The 18,958-nt window shown below is 44.1% G+C and overlaps 1 protein-coding gene across 2 annotated transcripts in view; it reads left to right on the top strand.

Annotated features, from left to right (window-relative positions):
- capns1b (calpain, small subunit 1 b) overlaps nucleotides 1-18,958 on the top strand; it is a 42,455-nt gene that overhangs the window by 20,444 nt on the left and 3,053 nt on the right. For both annotated transcript variants that reach the window (XM_060856045.1, XM_060856046.1), the window contains exons 6-10: nucleotides 935-999; nucleotides 6,275-6,343; nucleotides 9,464-9,542; nucleotides 11,673-11,789; nucleotides 17,065-17,123. In XM_060856045.1, coding sequence (XP_060712028.1) covers nucleotides 935-999; nucleotides 6,275-6,343; nucleotides 9,464-9,542; nucleotides 11,673-11,789; nucleotides 17,065-17,123 — 389 coding nt within the window. The remainder of the gene's footprint in view (nucleotides 1-934; nucleotides 1,000-6,274; nucleotides 6,344-9,463; nucleotides 9,543-11,672; nucleotides 11,790-17,064; nucleotides 17,124-18,958) is intronic.

Raw genomic sequence — 18,958 nt, 5'->3', positions numbered from 1 at the left:
AGATATCAAACTCTGCTTTCGGAGGGCTGGTTATCCTGGAAATGGGATGTTTTGAAGGCTCGTTCCCTGGACGTTGGTTTCCCTGGTTCTGTCTGTCCCTCTGGTGTCTATCGCCCTCTCTTGGTGACGAGCAGTTGCTGTGAACAGCTATTGGTGTTTTGTACAGTTGAATTGTTGAGCACTTCAGATGGCAGTTCAGAGTCCACTGCGTGTGTCTGGAGACCTATGTAAAGCCACACGAGGTAAGAATGACCGCTTTCCATTCCAAAGTCTTAGAGAATCAGGTTATGAGTGTGTGTGTGCTTTTTTTTTAAAAAAAAATGATAACTTCACTGTCACCATTACGTAGACTGGCCCTTTAGAACCTTGAATTCTTCAAAGAGATTCCCCCTGTTTCTATACACTCCAGAGAGTATGGATCCAACTTACTCAGCCTCCCAAATTGGAGACTGGAGTATGTGGTGGACACAAGCTTTATAACACCTTTTTTAACATGATGAAACTTCCCCCAAAAAGGTTTACAATAATGTTGAACATCATGTGACACTGGGGGCAACATAAGGCGATGGTCATCTGACTTGACGAAACCTGGGAGGAAATGTAGATTTTTTTTGGTAGTATGTTAAAGGAAGAAAGTGAGACATAATTGGAGAGGTTTGAGCAGGAAATTCCCTACTGTGGAAAAAGTGTTTGAGTTCCCTTTCTTTAAAATTACATTTTCTAATTATTATAACTTTTGTATTCAAAGAGATACCCTTTTTTGGTTGCTCTTACCAATGGCTGTATTAAAACTGAAGTGGTAAAACAGTGTTTAGTTTTGAGCAGTGCTTAGAGATGTCAGATTTTGATCTGGCCAGCTCTCTGGTTGTTCCTCTGGGTAAAAAGAGTGATTTCCTGACTTTTAATTCTGCTGATGTTTTATTCTCTGTCACAGATCCCGATCTGAAGACTGATGGGTTCAGCTTGGAGTCTTGCCGCAGTATGGTTGCTGTTATGGATGTATCCTTTTGAAAAGGGTCAAACTGATTATCAGCTTGACTCAAAATGGCTGAGGGCCTTGGCTCTTTCCAACACTATTGTTCTTTATTTGAACTGTTGAATTGTACAGTTGAATTGTTGAGCCCTTCAGATGGCAGTTCAGAGTCCACTGCGTGTGTCTGGAGACCTATGTAAAGCCACACTGTATAACTGTTCTTTATATGCAACAGAGTAATTTGACACTTGACCACCGGGCTGTTCTGGTCACCCTGTTATGGGAAGAATATTATTAGAGCCAGAGAGGGTTCAGAAAAGATTTACCAGGATGTTGCCAGGTTTGCGTTGTGAGTAGAGAACTGATAGGCTGGGACCGCTTCTCACTGGAATATAGGAGTTTGAGAGGTGACCTCATAAAGGTTGATAAATTATGAGAGGTATAGGTAAGTTGAATGGCTGGTATCATTTCCCTAGGGTAGGGGATTTCGAGACTAGATGGCATATTTTTAAGGTAAGAAAGATTTTTAAAAAGCTATGGTAAATTTTTTGTTTTACACAGTGGTTTGTGTGTGCAGTGAAGTCCCTGGGGGAATGGTGGATATGGGTATAGTTACATTGTTTAAAAGATATTTTGGATAAATAAATGAATAAGAAAGGTTTGGAGGGAGATGGGACTACTTAATTGTTATGGTTGGCGTGGTCTGATTGGAACAAAGAGTTTTGTTTCTGTACTTCACGACACTGACTTTCAACAGAGGACATTGGGGGTAGAGAAACTTATAAAACAAAATTCTTTCAAGGGTGTCCTTTTGAGGACAGTTAACAGTCAACCACATTCCTGTGGGTTTGGAGTCTTAAGTAGGCCCGACCAGTTAAAGACAGCAGATTTCCTTCAAGAACATTAGTGAACCAGATGGGATTTTGTAACAATGTAGTGTCATGGTGACCTTTACTGAGACTGAGGAGTTTGAAGCATTTAGGTTTCTTAAGGGGCTTGACGGGGTAAACGCTGAGAGAATGTTTCCCCTTTTATGGGAGGGTCTAGTAGCAGGGGCCGTAAAGGGCCACCAATTTAAGAATCTGGTAAAGCTTTTCTTCTGAGGGTTGAGTGCTTTGGAGTTTGTTGTCATAGAGAGCTGTGGGGTTGGAGTCCTGGTGTATATTTAAGGCTGGGATAGGTATTGATTCTTGACCAGTTGGAGAATTGAGGGTTATGGGAAAAAAGCAGGAAAGGGGACATGAGGAATGCAAGATCAGCCATGATTCTGTTGAATGGTGGGGCATGCTCAAGGGACCGAATGGCCTACTCCTGTCCTTGTTTTTTTTTAATATATGTCTTAGCATAAACTAAGAGTCTCAGCTGGGTTGGGTGAGGGATTTTTAACATCATGGGACAAACGTTAACCGTTCTTAGTCCCCTTGATGTTCCTGCAAAGCTGGTGATTTTCTCGATTACCCTGTTGTCGAGTTGGTGGACCCACTCTCTCCTAATTCCATCCATCTTCACCATTGTTACTGGAGCTGCACCAACTGCCACCTGTGTCAGTACTCAGACCAATCCCTTCACCCTTCAGCTTCTGTGTTTGTTGACCAATTCGCAATCCTGAGTGACACCCCTTCCCATTCCTGCACCATTAACCTCTGTATGCTGAGGATTTAGCCATTAGCAAGTGGTTGCTCCAACATAATGATTATTGCTACCTCTTGCTGACACCATCCAAAAACATGGTTCTCATGTGCATTGATGAAAGCTGACTTGATCTCACAAGCACCTCTCTGGAGCAGTGCTGAACAATCTTATTTGTTTCTCTGACATTCACTCATGGGCTCCTATAAAACATCAGAGGTGTGAAGCTATTGATTCGTGTCTCTATTCCAAATTTCACACTCTTCACCAGTTCCATCTCTCTTCTGGGAAACGGTCCAAGGCAAGTGTATCTGATTGGTGCCCTATTTAATCCAGGGATGATGAGCTTCTGCCAGCACATCCGTGCTATCCCTCAGGTGGCTGGTTTCAATCTCTGGTATCCCCTAATGGTTCAACTTTTGTTCACTACCGCGCTCTAAACCTTAGGTCATTGAAAACTCTGCCTCACGCCAAACTGCCTTTTGCCCATTGAATGCTTGCTGACCAATGCTAGTTCTTTGAGAGGCAGATGGCGAACCCAAGTTCTCATTCGTGTTTCCAAACCATTCTGTGTCCTTGCCCCTCCCGGTCTCTGTTATACCTTGCAAAGCCAAACACCTTTGAGATATCTCTGCTTCCACTTCTTGTCTCTTATAAAACAATAAAAAACAAATAGCACAGGAACGGGCCAGTGCTGACGGATGATGCCTTTGTAAACTACAACCCTTTTGCCTCTATGCAGTCCATAATCCTCTCGTTCCTGTCTATTCGTGTATCTGACAAGATGTCTCCAAAATGTTGCCGTCATGTCTGGCTCCACCATCTCCAGTGGCGGCATATTCCAAGCACTTAATACTTTTAAAAAACAACTCTGCATTAAACTTACCCTCGATAAAAGCAAATTACTGCAGATGCTGTAATCTGAAACCAAAAGAGAAAATGCTGGAAAATCTCAGCAGGTCTGGCAGCATCTGTAAGGAGAGAAAAGAGCTGATGTTTCGAATCTAACTGACCCTTTGTCAAAGCTGTGACAAAGGGTCAGTTAGATTCGAAACGTCAGCTCTTTTCTCTCCTTACAGATGCTGCCAGACCTGCTGAGATTTTCCAGCATTTTCTGGTTTGTTTAAACTTACCCTCGTTTACCTCAGAGGTATTTCCCTCATAATTGATATTTCTGCCCTGGGAGGGGAGATAACAATAGAGTCTAACTATCCAATATGTCAATGCGTCTCATAATTTTGTAAACTACGATAAGGTCACACTCATCCTTCGATATTCAAGTAAATGTCCAATCTCTCCTAATAGTGAATGCCTTCCAAACCAGGCAACACCCTGGTAAACTGTTTCTGTATTGCCTCCAAGACCTTCATATCCTTCTGTGGCAACCTGAGTTGTACACAATAGTCCAAAAATGGGCAAACTAAAGTTCTGTACAGCCCTAATGTGATTTGCCAGTTTTTATATTTCATTCCCCAACTGATGAAGGTGAGTTTGTTGTATATCTTAACCATCTTATCCATTTGTGTTGCCACTTTCAGAGAGCTGTGGACCTGTATACCTAGATCTCTCTCTACGATGTTTCTTAGGGTTCTGCTGTTTACTGTTCTACTTCTCTCCTGCATTACAGTTTTCAAAATACATCCCCTTGCACTTTTCTAGATTAAATGTCATCTGCCATTTCTCTGTCCAAGTCTGCAGCCTATCTCTGTCCTGCTGTATCCTCTGGCAATTCTTCACACTGTCCACAGCTCCCCACAATCTTTGTGTCATTCACCATCTTACTAATCACCTGCTACACCTATTACAAACCATCTGGGTCTCAGCACTGACCCCTGCAAAACACCCCTGGTCACTGATCTCCAGTCAGAAAAACAGCCTCAACCACTACACTCTCTTTGATGGCTGAGCCAGTTCTGTATCCATCTTATCAGCTGATCTTTCCGTGTGGTTTCACCTTTTGGAAGGTTTCACTTTCCTTGCTTGAGTTTTTTCCTGCTATCTTTGCATTTTTTGAGGCCTCTTTGTCTTTTAGTTTCCTCAACCTTGCATATACCTCCTTTTTCTTGTTGACGAAGCTCTCACTTTTTCTCTTGTCATCCAAGGTTCCCAATTCTTGCCATCCTTCTCCTTAGTTTTCACAGTAACACACTGGTCCTAAACTCTAATCAACTGGCCTTTAAAAGATTCCCACGTGCCAGATGTGGATTTATCCTCCAATAGTTGCTCCCAAGATACATTCCCTAGTTCCTACTTAATATTTTTAGTTTGCCTTCCTCCAATTTTATACTTTCACCTGAGAGCTACTCTTACCCTTAAAATTATGGTCTAAAATGCTAACTACTGAACTTTTGAAACTAGTGTTCCAAGATTTTAATTGTTCCCCATCAGTGGCTGTTCCTTCAGCTGCATGGGACCTAAAATCTCTCCTTCCTTCAGTCAACCTCCTTCCCCACTCTAACTCCATTTCCCATCTTTTTAAGACACTCCTCCTTACATTGGCACAACATCGAGGGCCGAAGGGCCTGTACTGCACTGTTAATATTCTAAAACCTATCCAACTGAGCTGTCGGTTATCCCTACTGACCTCCTTGTGTGTCTCAGTCCCCTGATCTGATTTATTACGTGAAGCAGCTTAAAATATTTTTTGAATGTTGAATGGGCAGAGCTTGCTTCTGTTATGGGACAGTCCTCCCCTTGCTCAGACCCCAGACTCCATCTGCTGCTCTAATACTGACCTAACGCATCAACTTCTAATCTCTTACCACCACTCTGCTCATTGGCTCCTGCTTCAGTGCTGCCTTGTTTCAACTGTTCACCTTCTATTCCGTTCCCTCAAGTCTCATCCTCCCTCCCTTTCTTGGCTTCCATATCAAACCCTGCAACTCTCTTGGACCTCCTGCCATTTTGACCTGTGGACTTTAAAGTCTGTCACCCTACCATTGACGGTTGTGCTTTCAGCTGGCTGGGTGCCCATTTCTGACAATCCTTCTCTTGCCTCTCTCCCACTTTTTAAGACACTCCTTTACACCTATGAATTGTGCCCAGTGTCTCCCTTTTTGACTTGATGTCAGATAATTCTGAGGTCAGAGTCAAGAGTGTGGTGCTGGAAAAGCCCAGCAGGTCAGGCGAATCAACATTTCGGGCATAAGCCCTTCATTAGACCTTTCTCCTAATTCTCTGAGGATCTTGCTGTGTTAGTGCAGCTTCTCTGTATCGTGATCTCTAGCTGCCAGGGATGAAGTGGATTAGATGTGATCAGTGTATCCATCTTGAGTGCTGGTCTCTGATCAATTGCTCCCACTCAATATCCTGTGTTCCACCCGTAAACTTCACCATCAGTGAGGAATTGGAGCCTGTTCCAGAAACACAACTCGATCTTTGAAATTACTGTGGAGACCTGCTGCTTGAGTTGCTGATTCTGGAGACAGTGTGTTGGATGGACTGGGTTAATTTTATTTTTGAATTATATACTGTATATGCCTGTGCTTCTTGCACCACAACATTGGCTGCAGTTGAAAATGTACTTTGAGATGTCTGGTAATGAAAAGTAGTTGATCAATGGAGGTTTTATTTTCATGTTCAAGTTCAGGAGAATTCCACAGATGTTTTGGCTTGGAGTATCTGTTAGTGTTGAACTGAGTTTGTTACACTGCCTTAACCCATCGATTTCAGGCTGACAGCACTGGAAGGCTGGGCTTTGAAGAATTTAAATACCTTTGGGATAAGATTAAGAAATGGCAGGTGTGTATGTCTCTAAGTTAGTAAGTCCACATACCTATGTCTGTACACAGCAGTTCAGATGTACTGGGGATTGCATCCCTCAGGCTCATTGTAACAGGCATACTTTGGATTCAATGTGACTGTTGTGCCATGGATCAGAAAAGTCCCGTGTTCACTGGGTAACCAAACTAAGCACGCTGCCTGTAACAAAAACAGATTGCTGACAAAAACTCAGCAGGTCTGGCAGTATCTGTGGGGAGAAAGCAGAGTTAATGTGACTCGTCATCAAAACAGGCATACAGACACTGGCTGTAAATGAAGCTTTAGCTCAGACTTTGTGTGTGTGTGTGTGTGTGTGTGTGTGTGTGTGTGTGTATAAAATTCACTCAGTGAATCTTTATGACTGACATCAATACTTTGCTAAAGCTGACTTTTGGCAGTACAATGCCAACAGGATTAGGTTAGATTCCCCTACATTGTGGAAACAGGCCTTCGGCCCAATAAGTCCATACCGACCGTCCGAAGAGTAAACCACCCAGACCCATTTCTCTCTGACTAGTGCACCTAACACCAAAGGCAATTTAGCATGGCCAATTCACCAATGTGCAAACTCCATGCAGACAGTCGCCGAAGGCTGGAATCGAACCTGGGACCCTGGTGCTGTGAGGCAGCAGTGCTAACCACTCAGCCACCGTACTGCCCCATTGGTGAATATCTCACTCCTGGACAATGTTGAGCAGTTTCTTTCTGGAATGAAGTTAGTCCTGTGATGGTTGTCTACTGTACTTTGTGTAACTTTCACCTCTTGTGTGGAGGACTCCCTATAGCCCCCTATCTCTCTGTTACCCTTTTCTCTATATACCCTTTTTGATTACTTCTATTTTGCAGCTTTGCAAATTCCATGTTTAACATGTCAGATTTTATTTGGATCTTGGGAGATTTGCCCGGTCGGGGAGCACTCCTTCGATGGACAGGACTAGAGAATCCCTGTCATTACAACAAGAAAGTGAAACTGCCTCCCCCCTCACTCTCGGATATTCCAGACCCTAACAACTTGAGTGAACCTACAACCCCCGCCCTCGCTCTCAGGATATTACCCTCTGTGTGAAAAAGTTGCCCCATAGGCCTCTTGTATCTTTCCCCTCTCACCCTAAACCTATGCCCTCTAGTTCTGGACCCCCACACCCGGTATAGGTGCCCGTATATCCCTGGGTCATCCTCCCCCTGAATTTCTTTTTACAATTTTTTATGTTTCTTCCCCACTTCTCTCTCCACACCTGCGACACCCCCCCCGCCACCCGACCCCTGATCATTTCCCACTCTTCTACATTAAACTTCCATGTGACATTTACAATTTTGCAAATTGAGTTGATTTTTTTTTCAAAAATGCAATCAATTTCTGCAATGAAAAGTTTACATTGTGATTGTTAAGAAGCCGAAGCATTGAAAACTTGAAAGGATTCAGAAAAGATTTACAAGGATGTTGCCAGTGTTGGAGGATCTGAGCTACAGGGAGAGGCTGAACAGGCTGGGGCTGTTTTCCCTGGAGCGTCGGAGGCTGAGAGGTTTGCAAAATTGAGGGGCATGGATAGGATAAATGGGCAAAGTATTTTCCCTGGGGTTGGGGAGTCCAGAACTAGAGGGCATAGGTTTAAAGTGAGAGGGGAAAGATATAAAAGAGACCTAAGGGGCAACTTTTTCATGCAGAGGGTGGTACGTGTATGGAATGAGCTGCCAGAGGAAGTGGTAGAGGCTGGTACAATTACAACATTTAAGAGGCATTTGGATGGGTATATCAATAGGAAGGGTTTGGAGGGATATGGGCCGGGTGCTGGCAGGTGGGACTAGATTGCCTTGGGATATCTGGTCGGCATGGACAGGTTTGACCGAAGGGTCTGTTTCCATGCTGTGCATCTCTATGACTCTAAATGGGAGTATGTTATTCTGCCCCCTCTAACTCACTCCCTATCTTTCTGGTCTGGTATCTCAACCCCAGAGGTTCCATAAATCTTAACACCTTTCCCCGGTGGGAAAAAAATACATATCCATCTCTGTTTTCGCATTTTCAGCAGCTTTTGGGTGGGCGGGGTTGTGGATACAGGTTTTCGTCAGAATGGCCTTTGGTTCTAAATGTAACTTGCTCATCTCGTTCTAGGTACTGTCACCAGAGTGAATGGTGTCTCTATTTACCCTGTGTGAAACTTAAAACACTTTATTAGATGTCCCCTTAATCTGCAATAAAATTATTTAGCCTATTCAAGGGTGTTATGGCAAATGTCCAGGCAGGTTGAACTTTGAAACTGGACCTTCTGGTCTCTGAGGTAGGAACGTTACCATTGCACCATAACCGCTCCCTTGGATTTGTTATATGTGAAGGAAATACAGGCCTGGTCCACAGAAATGAAGCTTGTCACTCCAGCTTTCTAATCCAGTGTCATTCTTGTCAATCTGGACTGTGACCTTTCCCAGCTCAACATATCTGTCTTTTGGTCATGTTCCCAGATCTGCTTGTGAACAGCAACCTTGTTCCAACTGTCTCCTTGGAGACAATCACTGAATCTTGCTTCAGTGATATAATGCTCTCCACGTTGGCCTGTGAGCTGAGCTGTTTCTAGTTTGGGGAAACAGTACCTACACTATGTGGACGCAGGCCATTTGGCCCATTTGAGTCCACAGTGAACTTCCAAACAGCATCCCACCCAAACCCACCCCCTACATTTCCCATGGCTAATCCACCTTGCCTGCATATCCCTGGACACTATGGGTAATTTAGCACGGCCAATTCACCCCCCTGTGGGAGGAAACCACAGCACCCAGAGGAAACCCACGTGCTGTGAGGCAGCAGTGCTAACCACTGAGCCCCCATGCTGTGCTGACATTGGCTGATATCTTTGGATTATTTTCGAGAACGGAGACTGAAAACGGTGCGACTAGCTATCTGCCACTAATTGCCTACTGCCTCTTGCTGGCAATCAATGGTGAGATGTGTATATCCTCCAATAGCTTTTCTGTCTAAATTTGTGCACTTGTCAAATCTGTGGCTTGACTGTTTGTACCCCACCCTCCAGTGAATCTGTGCCCTTGCTAGTCATTCTGACCCTGTATGCAGTTTGAACTAAATATGTAATTCACCCTCCACAGGCTGTCTACAAAAGTTTCGATGCCGACAAATCAGGAACCATTAATTGCCAAGAGCTTCCTGGGGCTTTTGCAGCAGCAGGTAGGACATGTTGATCAACTGACCTATAACTCCATGGAGGGGGCTGTGGGGAGACGGTGGTGCCAAGGGCACATTCATACATGTGTTATAATGCAGGAGGAGACCATTCAGTCCATCAGTGCTGGTACTATGAGGGAGCAGTTCTCAACATTTCCCTGCCTAGCATGAGTCTGATCAGGAATTCAGGAGACCCTTCAGTGTGCTAAGGGCATGCAGCAACGTGAAAGGTGTGAGGTGACTAGTATAGATTTAAATGAAGGACAGGTTGGATGAGGACATTAAGAAGAACGAATGGGAGGTTGGGTGAGAGGAGATGACTAGAGTGGGCAAGGGCCTTTGAATCAGCCAAATGATCTGGCTCTGTCTTGTGTATTTTAATTGATGTGGAAGTGCCTGTGTTGGATTGGGGTGGACTGTGTCAGAAGTCACAGGACACTAGGTTATAATTCAACAGGTTTATTTGGAGCCCTGTTCCTTTGTCAGGTGTAGTCACTTCACCCACAGAGGGGCAGCACTCTGAAAGCTTGTGATTTCAAATAAACCTGTTGGAGTATAACTTGGTGCTATGAGACTTCTGATTTTAATTTCAACAATTACTGGTAGTTCCTTTCTCCTGCCTAGCTTAAGGGCATTGCTTGCTAGGCCAGCATTTATTGTCCATCCCTAATTGCCCCTTGAAGGTGAAGTTGAACTCTGTGGGGTGTAGGTAGACCCATAGTGCTGTTTAGAAGGTAGATTCAGGATTTTAACACAGTGTGAAGGAACAGCGATGTATTTCCACATCAGGATAGCCAGGAGTTCAAGTGGAACTTGCAGATGGAGGTGCTTCGAGGTGGAAGGTAGCTAGGAATGCAATAGGTAGATGGAGGTGAGGGATGATGGTGATAGGTCAGAGTTGAGGGTGGAGTGGATAGGTGGGAAGGAAGATGGACAGGTAGGACAGTTCAAGAGGGCAGTGGGGAGTTGGAGGGTTGGATCTGGGATGAGATGGTGGCAGGTGGGGTGGGGTGGGGTGGGGTGGTGGAGATGAGGAAACTAGTGAAATCAACATTGATGCCGTGTGGTTGGAGGGTCCCAGGGCAGAAAATGAGAGATTCTTCCTCCAGGCGTCAGGTGGCTTGGATTTGGTGGTGGAGGCGGCCCAGGACTTGCATGTCCTTGGCGGAGGGGGAGTTGAAGTAGTCAGCCACAGGGCTGTGGGGTTGTTTAGTGCGTATGTCTCGGACTCGAATAAAAATGCCTTCAGTGTTCTTTCATTATGTCCCTTTCAAGTGCTCTGACAATAGAAGATTTTGGTTGATCTTGTCTTTTTTTTGAACTAAATTTTCTTCTCCAGTTTTAAGGTTGATAGATTTTTCATTCTATCCCACCTTTTTACTTTTTGCATTCACTGGACCTATGCCCTGAATTACTTTCTGCACAACAGGAAACCTTTGGTTTTTCCCTTTACCTTCAATTGCAAAAAGTACTTTCAAACAGTTGTTTTTTTTGGACTTTCACTCCTTTACAAGTGTCTTAAAATGGGGCAATTATTCAATTTTTTTTGATTACTTGAGGCACTATCAAATGGGTAGTTCAGCTCTGTTGACTGAAATATCTCAGTACATGAGTCTCAAATAGTACAGAGATCATTCCAAAAGTCGCCTATGCTCTCAGCCTCAGATTGGTGTTTATAATTTTAAAAATCCATTATTGCAGAAAATAGCCTTGAAAAGCTTTCTCGTCACTGACTGTCATAGCACCAAGTCTGCCAAGGTTTTCATGATAGTACTTTCCAAGCCTGCAACCTCAGTCTAAAGGAGAGCAGACTCACGGAGAAAATTCCCACATTTCGTCGAAATCATAGAATCCTGACAGTGTGGAAACAGGCCGTTTGGCCCAACAAGTCCACTCTGATCCTCCGAAGAGTAACCCACCTAGATCCATTCCCCAACTCTACACTTACCTCTGACGAATGCACCTAACCTGCACATCCCTGAACACTATGGGCAATTTAGCATGGCCAATTCTCTGCACCACCCTCCAGGTCTCCTCTCGTCCTGACTTGGAAATATGTTACTGTTCTTTTATCATTGCTTGGTTGGATTTTGACATTTAACCTTCTCTACTTCTGTCTCCTTCTGTCCAAAGGATATCCTCTGAATGATGAACTTTACCGACTGCTGTATCGTCGATATGCCAATGAGTCTGGTGACATGGACTTTGACAACTACATTGCCTGCTTAGTCCGGTTGGATGCCATGCTCAGTAAGTGGGTTCTGTTAGCACCTATTAACTTGACCAATCAGTTTGGAGCTGAAAATGTGTGGCTGGAAAAGCGCAGCAGGTCAGGCAGCATCCAAGGAACAGGAGATTTGACGTTTCAGGCATAATCCCTTCTTCAGGAATTTGAAGAAGGGCTTATGCCCGTAACGTCGAATCTCTTGTTCCTTGGATGCTACCTGACTTGCTGCACTTTTCCAGCCACACATTTTCAGCTCTGATTTCCAGCATCTGCAGACTTCACTTTCTCCAATCAGTTTGGAGCCATTCCTGTGACATTGCTGCCTGGCACAGCTCAGTGACAATATTGAGGCATGTGCTGTGTATGAAACTAGAAATAAAACCAACAAAAAGCTGAGTGCTGTGCATACTTGTCTCCTCATAAATTGATATTGAGAATGTACAATAGACAGATGTGGACATTCTGAAACTGACCCATTGCACTCCAGATTAGAATAGACCCAGCCGCATCTTCGAGGAGAAAGTGAGGACTGCAGATGCTGGAGATCAGAACTGAAAATGTGTCGCTGGAAAAGCGCAGCAGGTCAGGCAGCATCCAAAGACCAGGAGAATCGACGTTTCGGGCATGAGCCCTTCAGGAATGAGGAAAGTGACTTTCCTCATTCCTGAAGAAGAGCTCATGCCCGAAACGTCGATTCTCCTGCTCTTTGGATGCTGCCTGACCTGCTGCGCTTTTCCAGCAACACATTTTCAGCCCCAGCCCCATCTTCTCCAATAAAGCAGGATTGGGAGGTTTGATGGGGGTAGATGCAGGTATTCATTTGTGCAGTGATTGAAAACTCAGGGCTCTTAAAACACAATATGGATGGATGGACAGACCCTCTTTCACCCAGGGAGTGGTGAGCATGTGGAACTGGCGAACTGAGGGAGTGGTTGAAGTGTATAGCAAAGGGAAGTGAGGTGATGAGATGATGGAGAAAGCAGTGAAGGTTATGATAATGAGTGAGAGGAAATGTTAGAGTGTGGAAGAGAGGAGCTGCCTGGGGAGCAGAAACCGTTTGGTCTGAATGGCCAGGTTTGGTGCAGTAAATCTGATCGCTGTATGGAATGGGTTCCTTTGCCTAGTCACTAGATGCAAGGATTCAGGCTACAGTTCAGAGAGATAGAATACAGTGTGACAGATCCTGCCTGTTTGCTGCATTTAGCAGGAACTGAGTGAGATCCAAATCATGAGACTTCCCAAATGGGAATGTATTGAGTGTGTTGATAGCAGAATTTTAGTTTCACATCTGGACCTAATTGACAGCTGTGGGTAAAAAGGCATTTTTCTGAAGTGAGCTATGCTTCTTAATTGCAGCCTCAGGCTGATAGTGTACCGTTTTATTTTGTTTAGTGTAAGTTTGTTTGGAGAAGATCAACAGATGCTTAAAGTCTGTAAACGGCAGAGTCGGGCCGCTTGAAGAGCAGGCCATTTCATTCTTTGTGTTTGGGTCACCCTTTTCAGAGGGTCTTACGGCACAGAAACAGACCCTTCGGTTCAACCCGTCCATGCCGACCACATGTCCCAACCTAATCTAGTCCCATTTGCCAGCATTGGCCCATGTCCATCCAAATGCTTTTTAAATGCTGTAATTGTACCAACCTCTACCACTTCCCCTGGTAGCTCATTCCTTACATCACCATCTGCGTAAAAAATTTGCCCCTTGGGTCCCTTTTACATCTTTCTCCTCTCACGCTAAATCAAAGCCCTCTAGTTTTGGACTCTTTCTCTCTCTTTCCCCCCCCCTCCCCTCCCCAGGGAAAAGACCTTGACTGTCTATTTATTCTATCCATGCCCTCTTGGTTTTATAGACTGCTATAAGGTCACCCCTCAGCCTCTGCCGGTCCAGGGAAAACAGCCCAAGCCTATTCAACTTCTCCATCGAGCTCAAACCCTCCAACATCCTTGTAATTCTTTTCTAAACCCTTTCAGGTTTCCTAGCATCATCCTTATATCAGGGAGCCCAGAATTGCACACAATATTTCAAATGTGGCCTAACCAATGTTCTGTACTGCCGTAATGTGACTTCCCAACTCTTATACTCAATGGTCTGACCAATAAAGGAAAGCATACCAAACGCCACCTTCACTATCCTATTTACCTGTGACTCTCCTTTCAAGGAGCTATGAACCTGCACTCCAAGGTCTCTTTGTTCAGCAACACTCCCAGGACCCTAATGTTAAGTGTATAAGTCCAGCCCTGACTTGCCTTTCCAAAATGCCGCACCTCACATTTATCTACATTAAACTCCATCTGCCACTCCTTGGCCCATTGGCCCATCTGATCAAGATCCCATTGTCCTCCTCTTCGCTGTCTATTACACCTCCCATTTTGGTGTCATCTGCAAACTTACTAATTATTCCTCCTGTGTTCTCATTCAAATCATTTATATAAATTACGAAAAGCTGAGCTCTTCAATTAATTCTGTTCCCTCTGTTCATTCCTCGCAGATTTGAAATGTTTATCATTTTCAAACATTTATCCAATTCTCTTTTGAAAGTTCCTGGACCTGATAATCTGCATCCCTAAATGGCCCGGGAAATATATGGATGCATTGGTCATCTTCTAAGATTCTTTAGATTCTGGAACAGCTTTTACCGATTTGAAGGGTAGCTAATGTAACCCACAATTTGAAAATAGTGGTAGAAAACAGGGAATTATAGATTAGGAATCTGATGGTTGTGGGGAAGATGCTAGAGTCCATTACCATGGATTTTATAGCAGAGCGCTTGAAGGGAAAATAGTGATAGATCAGATGCAGCATGGATTTACAAAAAAGAAATCATACTTGACAAATCTACTGAAGTTCTTTGAGGATGTAACTAAAAGTGTTGAGCATGGGGATTTTTTTTGGGGACTTTGAAAGGGCCTTTGACACTGTGCAATGTGAAAGATTCATGTGCAAAATGAACGTGCATGAAATTGGGGGGTATTGTATTGAGGTGGTTAGAAAATTGGTTAGGCAGGAAATGGTAAGAAAAAATGGGTTTTTTTTTGCATCGCAGGCAATAGCTAATAAGGTACGCTGGGGATTAATTTAAGGATCTCCGTTATTCTCAATATATGTTAATGATTTGGACGAAGGAACTAAGTGTAGTACAGGTGCACAATCCTTTATCTGACATGCTTGGAACTTGCCATTTTTCGGAATTCAGAATTTTTCGAATTTCAAAGCAAGTGACAGTTTGGTGAAATTTAAAAAATCTTTCCGGGAGGAGCAGACTCTGAGTAAAACAGGCCCTGAGGCAAAATTGAGGCCTGCCATTTCAGGGCCACGCTCACAATGTCACATCACAGTGACATGCATGGAGTGGGTGTCGACTTGGTGTGCAAACAAACAGTTAACCCATACATCCTTGTTAACGAGGGAAAAAACACTTTACAAAAAACCTTTGGACTTTGGAGATTTTCGGAAATCGGATAAAGGGTTGTCTACCTGTATCTCCAAATTTCCAAGTGACACAAAGCTGGGTGGAAGAGTGAGCTGTGAGGAGAATGTAGAGATGTTGTAATGTGACTTGGACAGGCTGAGGGGGCAAATGCATGGCAGCTGCAGGATAATGGGGGAAAAATATGTTATCCGTTTTGGTAATCAAAATAGAAAGGCAGATATTTATTTAAAGGGCTGCAAGTAAGAGGGGAAATGTTCAGCAAAGCTTGGAAGTCCCCATGTACCAGTCACTGAAAGTAAGTGTGCAGGTGTAGAAGGCAAACTCCAAAGAAAAAGTGCAGGTCAGGTGATTTGGCCAGACTAAACTCCCCATTGTTTTAGGTGCATTAGTCAGGGTAGGGTAGGGGAATGGGTCTGGGTGAGTTACTCTTTGGAGGGTGGATGTGGACTTGTTGGGCCAAAGGGCCTGTTTCCATACTATAGGGAATCTAATCTAATCAAACTGCACGTTGGATTATACAAGCCACACCGGGTATATTGTGTGCTTGCTTGGTCACCTTACGAGGAAGGATGCTCCTGCTTTTGAGGGATTGTAACAAAGGTTTCCCGAACTGATTCCTGGCAGGGCTGACCCATATGAAGAGAGACTGATTTTAGTTAGGATTGCATTCACCGAAGTTTGAAAGAATGGGGGTGGGGTGCAGTGATCACATAGAATTTCATAGATTTCTAATAGTGAGATGGATTAAATGCAGGAAGGATGTCCGTGATCATGAGGTGTCCAGAGCTGTGGGCCTTAGTTTAAGGGGTAAACCTTTTTAGGAGTGAGATGCGTGAAGAAAATACTCGGACATTGAGAAACTTATGGAGTTCATTTTCCACAAAATGGTTCAGGCCAAAACCTTGTGTTTTCAAGGAGATGAAGCTCTTTTGGCTGAATGTACAGAAAGTGGCAGGATTTAAGGCATTGAGATGAATGATTTATATTGAATAGTGGAGCAGGGTTAGGGTTTGCTCCTGTCTCCTAGAGAAGTTGTTATTGAATCTACCCCTACTGCCACTTCAGATAGTGCATTCCATAATTGTTGCTTCAATTAAAGGACAATTCTTTAGTCTATTTATTCACCTTCCCACTTCCCTCCATCTCTTAAATCTGAAAGTTTTAGTCACCGTGTGTTCAGGTTTCAAGGCTTGTGAACAGCAACTGTATTTAAAAAGAAAAAGTGGACTTAAAGTTAATTCAAGACTCTGATTGTGTCCTCATTCATGTCAAGTCCAGGTTGCTCACCAATCTCTGCTCTTATATCTGAAATCTAAAAATATAGTTGTCCTTTTTTAAATCCTTCCATGATATCTGGCCTGTCCTGTGTTCTCAAACCTCCACCAGATCAGCAAACTTAAACTTTCTTTGCTTTTTTTTTCCAATTCTAGCCTCTCGTATATTGCTGTTATCCTTTGTTGCTGGTCCTATCTCTAGCTAGGTGGAGGTGGGTACTGCAGATGCTGGAGATTAGAATCCAGATTAGAGTGGTGCTGGAAAAGCACAGCAGGTCAGGCAGCATCTGAGGAGCAGGAAGATTGGCATTTTGAGCAAAAGCCCTTCATCATGCCTCTAGCTGTCTAGTCCCACAGTTCTGAAATATCCTTGTTCAACCCCTTGCTCTTCTTTTCCAGATGGTCCTTTTGAAGCCCTTGTGTTTGGCCATCTGTCCTAACAATTTCTTTAAGTGACTCCCTAACAAATATGCTTGGTAATAGGTTTTGTGAAGTGATTGGTGACATTTTATCTACATTTAAAGAAACTATATAAATGCACATCACTGTTGAGCAGAGCTGGTTAATCATTCCTTGTCTTTTTTCACTTGCAGGATCGTTCAAGGCTTTGGATAAAGACGGCAATGGCTCCATCAGAGTGAACATAGTGGAGGTAGGATCATATCCCCAGTAGTATTAGTATTAGTCATGGAGATGCACAGCACGGAAACGGACCCTTCGGTCCAACCTGTCCATGCCAACCAGATATCCCAAACCAATCTAATCGCACCTGTCAGCATCCGGCCCATATCCCTCCAAACCCTTCCTATTCATATACCCATCCAGATGCCTTTTAAATGTTGCAATTTACCAGCCGCCACCACTTCCTCTGGCAGCTCATTCCAAACACATACCACTCTCTTGCCCCTTAGATCTCTTTTTTATATCTTTTCCCCCCTCACTCTAAACCAATGCCCTCTGGACTCACCCACACCAGAAAGGAGACTTGGTCTATGTGTCCTATCCATGCCCCTAATGATTTTATAAACCTCTATAAGGTCACCCCTCAGCCTCTGACGCTCCAGAGAAAACAGCCCCAGCTTGTTCAGCGTCTCCCTATAGCTCAAATCCTCCAACCCTGGTAACATCCTTGTAAATCTTTTCTGAACCCTTTCAAGTTTCACAACAGCTTTATGATAGGATGGAGACCAGAATTGCATGCACTGTTCCAAGAGTGGCCTAACCAATGTCCTGTACAGCTGCAACATGACCTCCCAACTCCTGTACTCAATGCTCTGACCAATAAAGGAAAGCATACCAAACACTACTTCACTATCCTATCTACTTGCGACTCCATTTTCAAGGAACTATGAACATGTATTCCAAGGCCTCTTTGTTCAGCAACATTCCCTAGGACCTTGCCATTAAGTGTATAAGTCGTGGAGGTTTCCTCCACCAAACTGCTTTCTCTTTTGAGAGAGTCATACAGCACAGAAATGGACCCTTCTGTCCAATTTGTGCAGCTCAGTGGTTAGCACTGCTGCCTCACAGCACCAGGGTCCCAAGTTCGATTCCAGCCTTGGGTGACTATGCAAACTCCACAAAGACATTCTCCCCGCGTCTGCGTGGATTTCTTCCGGGTGCTCCAGTTTCCTCCCACAATCCAAAGATGTGCAGGTCAGGTGAATTGGCCATGCTAAATTGTCCATAGAGGGAAATGGGTCTGGTTACTCTTCGGAGGTTCGGTGTGGACTTGTTGGGCCTAAGGGCCTGTTTCTACGTTGTAGGGAATCCAATCTAATCAAACTTGTCCATGCTGACTCAGAGATTGTAATAGAGTGAAGAACAGAGTTTGTAGTGAGTTCTGAAGAATATTTGACACTGTATGCTCAGTTTGACTCTTGAGAATGGGATGGGTGAAATGCCAGTGGGGCAACTTTTAGGAGATTGCAATAATGGTGTTATCTGGAATTCTAAGATTTATTGGACTAATTTCTGGGTTGGCAGGATTGTCTTTTGAGGAGCAGTTGGGCATTTTGAAGAATGTTAGGTAATCTCATTGGGAAACTTAGACAATTCACCACAGGCTGGATGTAACCAGGACGTTCTCCCTGGCTGCTGGCTGTAGAATCAGAGACACAAGCTCAGGATAAAGATGTAAGATGGTTAAGACTGAGATGAGCTTAAGGAGAGGCTAGAAAAACTGGAGCAGCAGAGGGTTGACAATCAATATCATTTTCCCAGAGTTCAAATGTCAAATCTAGGGGGCACTAAGGTAAGAAGGGGAAAGCTTAAAGGAAATGTGAGAGTCATTTTTATATAGAGAGTGATAGGAGTCTGGAACATGTTGCTGGGGTGGGGTGGAGGTGGATTTTCCCTACAGTGTGGAAACAGGCCCTTTGGCCCAACAAGTCCACACCGACCCACCGAAGAGAAACCCACGCAGACACTGGGAAAATGTGCAAACTCCACACAGACAGTCACCCAAGGCTGGAGTCTAACCTGGGA

This window comes from Hemiscyllium ocellatum, chromosome 47 (genome assembly GCF_020745735.1).
Source record: "Hemiscyllium ocellatum isolate sHemOce1 chromosome 47, sHemOce1.pat.X.cur, whole genome shotgun sequence".
Lineage (NCBI taxonomy): Eukaryota > Metazoa > Chordata > Chondrichthyes > Orectolobiformes > Hemiscylliidae > Hemiscyllium > Hemiscyllium ocellatum.
Note: the sequence above shows the minus strand (reverse complement) of the source record. Positions and strands in the feature narration are given on the sequence as shown.